Here is a 10,000-nt window from a genome sequence, read left to right on the forward strand (position 1 = left end):
AGTGATCCAGAGGAGAGCAGAAGGAAGCAGTTCTCCATTTATGAGGTTTGTTATTAGTTTATCAAGAGTAGTCTTCTCATTCACATTAGATACTTTCTTCTGATGAAGATCTAGAGGAATTCTACTTTCATCCAGTCCATCCAGTATGAAAAGCAGCCGAAGTTTTTCATTTAATATCTCCTTTTCATCTCCAGAATGGAGTTCTTGATGGAAGTAAAGAAGTAGTTTTGAGAGGCTGTACTTTTCATCCTTGATCAAGTTCAGCTCTCGAAATGGGAGGTACATGATAAAATTTATGTCCTGGTTGCACTTCTCTTCAGCCCAGTCAAGAATGAACTTGTGCACAGAGACTGTTTTTCCCACTCCAGCTATTCCCAATGTCAGGACTTTAGTACCACGCTTGTTTTCAGTAGACTGCACTTTGAAGAGGTCACTGAGTGTGACTGGTGTTTCTTCTGTTTTGGGGTAAAAGTCCTCCACCTGTCTCACTTCATGCTTTGTGTTCACTCCTCCTGTGCATCCTTTGATCATGTAAACTTCAGTGTAAGTGTCTTTTATAGGCACACGATCACATTCTATTGTAGCCTCCTCATACAACTTCTCATATTTTTCCTTATATTTTATTTTCATTCTCCTACTACTGAGATCATTTTTTCCTCCACCTGTTAAAAAGTGGGAAGAAAAAAGTTGTGATTCATATAACCTGTGAATAAGGAAAGTGCCTGTTTAGTGTAGTTTCAAAATGTTAACTTTATATCATGTTCTCTCTGAAGTTTGTTTACCACTGCAGAGTAGAATAACTATCAGTAGTACTACCAAAGAAGGAGACATCAAAAAGACTCCAAATGATATTCAAAGTTTTGATCATTGTTATGAGATGGAACAGTCTGTAATGGCTCAATGAGTCTTTAACTGAACCAAGCTGGATCTTAGTTCTTATTTTCTGCAGCTCTGCTTTGCCTTCTCTCTTTGGTCAGTGCTACCTCCATTAGTTCATAACCACAGAGTGTGTGCAGGGCTTTACTTGTGCACTAACTGTCTTATGTATGCTGGGCTGTAACAGGTTATATATGTCTACCAGTGTTCAGTGTGTTAATGATGAGGTACTGAAACACTATGGGAGAGGTGACGTGTCTACCAGTGCTCAGTGTGTTAATGACAAGGTACTGAAACACTATTGGAGAGGTGACGTGTCTACCAGTGTTCAGTGTGTTAATGACGAGGTATTTTGTTCTTTATTGTTTGTATTGTTTCTGTTGAGGTGCTGGATGTCAAACAGAGGAGGATGCCCCCAAACTTTTGACTCTTGTATCCTCTCAAGGTTTCTTCCTCATGCTGTTAGGGAGATTTCTCACTATTGTCGTGCTTTAACCTTTACAGTTCCTGTATGTAATTGAATCATTTAAAAAATGTGCTCATACCTTCTTCAATAAAGATTTAAGTAGCTAGATCTAGACAGCTACAATTCTTTTAGACTGTGGAATTATATTAACAGGTGTAACAACATTTGAAGCTGTGCAATAATTTTGAGGTTTATTTATTTTCAGAACTATAACGTGCTGTATCTGAGGGACTGTATAATAACTGCAGGCTGACAATAGTATATGTAATGTATGTGATGTGCGTGTGTGAACGATGAATATCATGCACTACTGTCATCGTTTACATACGCACATCACATACACTACTGTCATGTTGTTTAAAGCTGTAATATATATATTCATATTGTTTAAAGTTTAATATATTTTCATGCCTAAAAGTGTGACTGGGTTGAATTTACCTGCTGGACTCTTAGCAGTCGAAACTTCACATTTGTCTCCACCTGTGAGAGAAGACATCAGAGTAAAGAGCAGAAAATATAAAACACAAAACCCACTTTATTAACTGTGAGTGAGTCCTGTGTGCAATTTTTGGTTGTGACTGCTATGTTTGAGAAGACCTGCACATTTGTTATTATGCATTTTGTAAGTTATACAGTCTGTGCCAAACACGTTGTTCATCATTACTGGACTACATTTTTGATTTGCTCATGTTTAAACTGAGAATGACATCCCTTGTGTCATTGTTACTAATGAACATTTGTTATTCAAAACTTATTGTTTGCAATGTTTGTTTATTAATATACCAGATGATTTTGAGTTTTGCCTCATTCTACTTTGTAAATTAATTGAGATCACTTATAAAAGAACATAAGGTTCTTTGAATATTTGAAGTAAATATGTAAACACTAAGGGAAAGTGAACTAGAAGAGAATATTGGCCAGCTATTCTACATAGTGGCATAGTGGCCGTAACGCTGACACACAGACTTCCTCAACAGTGCAAGACATTTATTAACATTACACAGACGACAAAGGTGGCACTCACATACAACATCTATTGTGAACATGATAACACGAACATTTGACTACTAACATATACACATGAAATGGTGATAATGGTGATTATGGCTACAGCGATGTTTACATATATCGATAGTTACACAAAAGTAGCGACATAGCTACATAGTTACAATGACCAACAAGGGTGCAGACACAGACAGGTGTTTAAATAGACAAACTAACACAACATTAAATCCTGTGCATGTGTGTGCAAGCCCAGGGGGCATGGTTACAAAACAGTACACATATGAATCCCCCTGCACATGGCAGGCCATACCATGTGACTTGTGGGGGGAGGAGCGTTAGTGACAGCAGCATTTGGCTCTGATTCTACATTCTGTTCAAGTGCAACAATATAGTCCTTTTCTTACAGAGGGAATTGTATCTCTCTCTGGTCAGGAGTGTGGTGTCCCCGTTTCATCCTCAGAGACACTGGAGTTGCTCAGTCTGTCTGACCAAACAGCTACAGGACATCAAGTGTTGGTGAGGGGTGTCAACATGGGTTTTACTGAGGTGCCTTTACTCCTCTCTTCTGACTGTGTAACTGACAGTTGTGGTGGGTGTGTGCCCATCACTTCCAGTGCCTGCTGACACTGTTATTGTATATGATGATTTGGCTGGAGGTGATGTGTGGAGAAGTTCCATTGTGGTCTCTTCTACAGTCTTATTGTGTAGAGCTTGACTGAAGAAGGTCTCCCATGGTTATTATTTGCCATTTGTGAAGTTGTTCAGGACAGCACAGGTTTTAGTCCCAATGATCTGGTGTTTGCACCTAAGTGTTAGGATAACATGAAAAACAATTTCTACCCGAGTGCGGTCAGGCTGAAGAACAGTTTCTACCCCAGTGCTGTCAATAAAGACACTTGACCTCAGCACACAGGGCAATAAAGAAACTTAACCTCAGCACACAGGGCAATAAAGACACCTGACCTCAGCACACAGGGCAATAAAGACTCTTGACCTCAGCACACAAGGCAATAAAGACACCTGACCTCAGCACACAGGTCAATAAAGACTCTTGACCTCAGTACACAGGGCAATAAAGACACCTGACCTCAGCACACAGGGTAGTAAAGACGCCTGACCTCAGCACACAGGGCAATAAAGACTCTGATCCTCAGCACACAGGGTAATAAAGACTCTTGACCTCAGCACACAGGGCAATAAAGACTCTTGACCTCAGCACACAGGGCAATAAAGACTCTTGACCTCAGCACACAGGGCAATAAAGACTCTTGACCTCACCACTCACGTCTCCCTCCCTCCCTGCCCATGTCACTGGCTGTGCGTTGTGTATAAATTAACTAAGCATTGTTTTCCACTACATTCTTTGTCTATTGAGTTCACTAACAAAACAAAACCAAATGCTATCAGCATATAAAATCCTGAAATACTAAGTTTAAAAAGTGAACATGATTTCACCTGCTTTATATTCACTTTGTTTGATTCTCAGGCTCTCAGCCAGTTGGTTGTGGTTCATCTTCTTCAGGATGATCAGTGTGATCTCCACAGCTCCATCTGGGTCATATTTCTGCACTATCTTGTCCACAGTGTCAAGTCTGTCTGTATTCTCCAGATGGGACTTTGGGATGCATTTGTCATCTTCTACACTGTTGGTCAGATGCCACTGGAACCTCTTCAGGTCCTCTATCTTCAGCTCTTCTAGAATGTCCAGCAGTAGTTTTGAAATGTTGTCCATCCTGAATCCAGACAACAGACTACAGATTACTGAAGGTTCACAAACATGTTCAATGGTTTATGTTCACAGTGCAGGAATAGACAGAGGAGTGAATGAGTGTGTTGGGTGAAGTGTGCTGTGTGAGTGATGTAGTGAGGAGTGAATGTGTGTGTTGGGTGAAGTGTGCTGTGTGAGTGATGTAGTGAGGAGTGAATGTGTGTGTTGGGTGAAGTGTGCTGTGTGAGTGATGTAGTGAGGAGTGAATGTGAGTGTGCTGGGTGAAGTGTGCTGTGTGAGTGATGTAGTGAAGAGTGAATGAGTGTGTTGGGTGAAGTGTGCTGTGTGAGTGATGTAGTGAGGAGTGAATGTGTGTGTTGGGTGAAGTGTGCTGTGTGAGTGATGTAGTGAGGAGTGAATGTGTGTGTTGGGTGAAGTGTGCTGTGTGAGTGATGTAGTGAGGAGTGAATGTGAGTGTGTTGGGTGAAGTGTGCTGTGTGAGTGATGTAGTGAGGAGTGAATGTGAGTGTGTTGGGTGAAGTGTGCTGTGTGAGTGATGTAGTGAGGAGTGAATGTGAGTGTGTTGGGTGAAGTGTGCTGTGTGAGTGATGTAGTGAGGAGTGAATGTGTGTGTTGGGTGAAGTGTGCTGTGTGAGTGATGTAGTGAGGAGTGAATGTGAGTGTGCTGGGTGAAGTGTGCTGTGTGAGTGATGTAGTGAGGAGTGAATGTGAGTGTGTTGGGTGAAGTGTGCTGTGTGAGGGATGTAGTGAGGAGTGAATGTGAGTGTGTTGGGTGAAGTGTGCTGTGTGAGTGATGTAGTGAGGAGTGAATGTGTGTGTTGGGTGAAGTGTGCTGTGTGAGTGATGTAGTGAGGAGTGAATGTGAGTGTGTTGGGTGAAGTGTGCTGTGTGAGTGATGTAGAGAGGAGTGAATGTGAGTGTGTTGGGTGAAGTGTGCTGTGTGAGTGATGTAGTGAGGAGTGAATGTGAGTGTGTTGGGTGAAGTGTGCTGTGTGAGTGATGTAGTGAGGAGTGAATGTGAGTGTGTTGGGTGAAGTGCGCTGTGTGAGTGATGTAGTGAGGAGTGAATGTGAGTGTGTTGGGTGAAGTGTGCTGTGTGAGTGATGTAGTGAGGAGTGAATGTGTGTGTTGGGTGAAGTGTGCTGTGTGAGTGATGTAGTGAGGAGTGAATGTGTGTGTTGGGTGAAGTGTGCTGTGTGAGTGATGTAGTGAGGAGTGAATGTGAGTGTGCTGGGTGAAGTGTGCTGTGTGAGTGATGTAGTGAGGAGTGAATGTGAGTGTGTTGGGTGAAGTGTGCTGTGTGAGGGATGTAGTGAGGAGTGAATGTGAGTGTGTTGGGTGAAGTGTGCTGTGTGAGTGATGTAGTGAGGAGTGAATGTGTGTGTTGGGTGAAGTGTGCTGTGTGAGTGATGTAGTGAGGAGTGAATGTGAGTGTGTTGGGTGAAGTGTGCTGTGTGAGTGATGTAGAGAGGAGTGAATGTGAGTGTGTTGGGTGAAGTGTGCTGTGTGAGTGATGTAGTGAGGAGTGAATGTGAGTGTGTTGGGTGAAGTGTGCTGTGTGAGTGATGTAGTGAGGAGTGAATGTGAGTGTGTTGGGTGAAGTGTGCTGTGTGAGTGATGTAGTGAGGAGTGAATGTGTGTGTTGGGTGAAGTGTGCTGTGTGAGTGATGTAGTGAGGAGTGAATGTGAGTGTGTTGGGTGAAGTGTGCTGTGTGAGTGATGTAGAGAGGAGTGAATGTGAGTGTGTTGGGTGAAGTGTGCTGTGTGAGTGATGTAGTGAGGAGTGAATGTGAGTGTGTTGGGTGAAGTGTGCTGTGTGAGTGATGTAGTGAGGAGTGAATGTGAGTGTGTTGGGTGAAGTGTGCTGTGTGAGTGATGTAGTGAGGAGTGAATGTGAGTGTGTTGGGTGAAGTGTGCTGTGTGAGGGATGTAGTGAGGAGTGAATGTGAGTGTGTTGGGTGAAGTGTGCTGTGTGAGTGATGTAGTGAGGAGTGAATGTGTGTGTTGGGTGAAGTGTGCTGTGTGAGTGATGTAGTGAGGAGTGAATGTGAGTGTGTTGGGTGAAGTGTGCTGTGTGAGTGATGTAGAGAGGAGTGAATGTGAGTGTGTTGGGTGAAGTGTGCTGTGTGAGTGATGTAGTGAGGAGTGAATGTGAGTGTGTTGGGTGAAGTGTGCTGTGTGAGTGATGTAGTGAGGAGTGAATGTGAGTGTGTTGGGTGAAGTGTGCTGTGTGAGTGATGTAGTGAGGAGTGAATGTGAGTGTGTTGGGTGAAGTGTGCTGTGTGAGTGATGTAGTGAGGAGTGAATGTGTGTGTTGGGTGAAGTGTGCTGTGTGAGTGATGTAGTGAGGAGTGAATGTGTGTGTTGGGTGAAGTGTGCTGTGTGAGTGATGTAGTGAGGAGTGAATGTGAGTGTGCTGGGTGAAGTGTGCTGTGTGAGTGATGTAGTGAGGAGTGAATGTGAGTGTGTTGGGTGAAGTGTGCTGTGTGAGGGATGTAGTGAGGAGTGAATGTGAGTGTGTTGGGTGAAGTGTGCTGTGTGAGTGATGTAGTGAGGAGTGAATGTGTGTGTTGGGTGAAGTGTGCTGTGTGAGTGATGTAGTGAGGAGTGAATGTGAGTGTGTTGGGTGAAGTGTGCTGTGTGAGTGATGTAGAGAGGAGTGAATGTGAGTGTGTTGGGTGAAGTGTGCTGTGTGAGTGATGTAGTGAGGAGTGAATGTGAGTGTGTTGGGTGAAGTGTGCTGTGTGAGTGATGTAGTGAGGAGTGAATGTGAGTGTGTTGGGTGAAGTGTGCTGTGTGAGTGATGTAGTGAGGAGTGAACGTAGGGAAAAGATTATCATTTATTACCAATTAATTACCAAATTAAATTAGTTCAGATTTTGTGCAGGGACCGAATGCCATTGTTTCAAATATACTTGCCATTATATCCAACTTAATTAATAAATGTGAAGTTTACTGATTAATGAATAAAACAAATATTTAGCGGACTTGTGGACAAATGAAAAGGGAAAGAGGGAAGAAAGAAAAAAGGAAAAAAAGAAAAAAATTTAAATAAGATGTGTGACATTTGCCCGAATGCCGCAGGGCGTGGAACAGGACGCACAGACTCCCTCGACTTTTGTACATTTAATGACATTAAATATTTAAGAGAAGGGTGGCACTCACACATAACATTAACAGTGAACATAAATACACTTAATGCTAAGGATAACATAGGCTATACAGACAATAACGTGGGCTACACAGACATGGATACTAACATTATGCTAACAAACAATGACCTAAGGCACTGACGGTGGTTTAAATGGGCAGACAAACACTCAACGTTAAACCCTACACAGGTGCGTGCCATCACAGGGTTGTGGCTACAAACAAGAGTGAACCCCCACACGTGGCAGGCCGTACCACGTGACTTGTGGGGGGGGGGAGCGTCCCGTGATGAGATGAGCAGAGAAGAATGACTTCCAATAAAGTGGATTGAGTAATCAAGTGACCCAGACCTACACACACAACTTAGTTAAAGCTAACTAGGCAAGAGGCTACTATGGCTAAATTAATTAATTAGCGAGAATTGAGTAAAAATGTCTGAAAGGGAAGACAACCTATCTGGGGAATTCTAACGGGAACTTAGACCTGAGGTTACTATCTGAGCTAACAGGAGAGAAAAATAAATCTGTATAGAATTATTTATGTGAATGACGGATCATGGCTGGCACCCAGAGCTTATCCTGTGAATGAAGTAGATGATCTTGTGTTTCGAGGTCAGTCAAGGGTCAGATGATCACTCTGCTCAGGGAGAGTTTGCAGAGCTTCGGAGTGGCTGAATTCTGGATGAATTTACACCACACACACTGTCAGTGTGGTCACTGTCAGTGACCCTAGCTCATCACCCAAGTTTTTCCGAGATGGCAAAATGGGCTGGGCCGAATCTTTTGGACAGCCCTGAACTTCGCCAGAGTTCCTGAGATTTAGGAAAGGTATTTCAGGAAGCACACAAGCTTGTAGGCGGGTGATGTAGACTGTTTTAAACCTAAGGCTGGCGGTTGGCTATATTAAAACTAATTATGGTTGGCCAAACAGAACAAATCCTAATTCTACCAACAACAAAAAGAAGATGATTAAGTTGACGGTGTAGTGAAGAGCAAATGAAATGAGTTTAGAAAGATTTGCAGACTGGGTCTAAGACAAACATATAAAATAAAACACTGTTATAATTATGTAATTCTTCTCATGAGAGGTGCAGCCTTTAAGTTACTTCTTGTAGAGTTTGAACTGACTGTCTGATACTGAGAATTGATTTTTAACTACTGATCTCGGGGGCAGCATGGAAGGATTGGCTCAACAGCTCTGTTCATGCATATTCATAGTTTCTTTGTCTCAATCTCAGGCTTTGATTCAGTCAGGCATTTATCTCGAGTTAGCTTACAAGACACGATTAATTCAATATAGTAAAAAGGAAAGAAAGGGGGAATAAACAACTGGAACACATACTGATATATTGATACTTGGGGTTGGGTGGTAATCGTCTTGTCATGGTACGCTCCCCTTCCCTCTGATCACGTGGTATGGCCCACCGCGTGCAGTGGGCTCACTGTTAACTGTTCATGCTGACTTGTTTGTAACCACGCCCCCTTTTAGCACACACCTGCACCCAGTTCTTGGTTTCATTTATGTATGTATTTAAATGCCTGTTTGTATGTAGTTTGCAGTCGGTCATTGTTCATGTTAAATGTTAGGTGTGTTCACAGTAGATGTTCATGTTGTACTGGATGTTACGTGTGAATGCCTTTAGCGTGTGTTGTTTATCTTTTCTTTTTTACGTTAATAAATGTGTGTCTCCGTCGAGAGAGGTCTGTGGTGGGAACAATTTTATCACACTAATTTCACCTGAGCACTTAGTCCACATATTTCTAAATGAAAAGAAAAAGTTCTTACCACCAATATAAAGCTCATAACTATATATAGGAAACAGTTACATTTTTCATTAAGAGAAAGCATGATTGTTACACAAATATTATAACTGTTCTCATATTAATAGATCAAATAGTGTTCCTCTGTCTATTATACTTGAAATGAAGAGGTAATCACATAATAGCAAGTATAAAGGTTAATATGCGAATACAGCAATGACAGGTTAATTCATAGGTAAACTGCATTCACCATACTGGGACTCCATCTCTGCTCGAGCTCAGAGCCTTTCAAAAACAGGGAAAGTTAACATACATTTATAAAGAGGGACTCAGAACAGTTCAGGTTGAAGAACCTTTTACAGTCACTAAGGGGCACTGTGGATTCATAGTCCACACAATCAAATATCTTGTTGGATTCATGAGAATTAATAAAGAATATTTCCCTTATTTGAGTTTGGTCTTGTTGCAGTGCAAAGCGAACAATTTGTACAGGAAAGGTTAAAATCCAGTATTCCAGGAATGTGGACTTTTAATAAGTCTTGCAGATCTAGGCATTCTGGCATGTGAATTTGACCTTAAGTTTACATGATTGGTTTTCTGAATCTGGCCGTATGGTTGGTTTTATGAATCTTACTGAAGGTCATAATTACTAACAGAGAGAAACACACGAGATTACAGCAATATCTACGAAACATGAGGACAGTGTTACCTTTACTGGGTTCAGTCTGCAAGTCTTCAGGAAGAATGTCTGGTTCTGTCTTCATCAGGATGTCCAGAGTTTACAGAACAGCAGATAACATTAATTTATGTTAAAACACTCACTTTATCTCTTGTTTCACTACTGCAGTTTTCATCACTGTAGCTCATCATAATAAGCAATGTTATTACTATAAATACACCTGTACACACACTCTCTGTTTCTTCACTGGAGTTCACCTGTACACACACTGTCTGTTTCTATCTGAACAATAATCTGGTTGCACCTTTTTTCTCTTTAGAAAGAACCAAGCCAGT

At 41.9% G+C, this 10,000-nt stretch overlaps 1 protein-coding gene across 1 annotated transcript in view; it reads right to left on the bottom strand.

The window, feature by feature from the left end:
- Positions 1-639, bottom strand: part of LOC145657433 (NLR family CARD domain-containing protein 3-like) — a 1,981-nt gene extending 1,342 nt beyond the window's left edge. The window contains exon 1 of the mRNA XM_081711931.1: positions 1-639. This exon is cut by the window's left edge and continues 1,130 nt beyond it. Coding sequence (XP_081568057.1) covers positions 1-630 — 630 coding nt within the window. The 5' untranslated portion in view covers positions 631-639.
- Positions 640-10,000: the final 9,361 nt, after the last annotated feature.

This window comes from Electrophorus electricus, chromosome 1, assembly GCF_041902795.1.
Source record: "Electrophorus electricus isolate QZ-2024a chromosome 1, ASM4190279v1, whole genome shotgun sequence".
Taxonomy (NCBI): Eukaryota; Metazoa; Chordata; class Actinopteri; order Gymnotiformes; family Gymnotidae; genus Electrophorus; species Electrophorus electricus.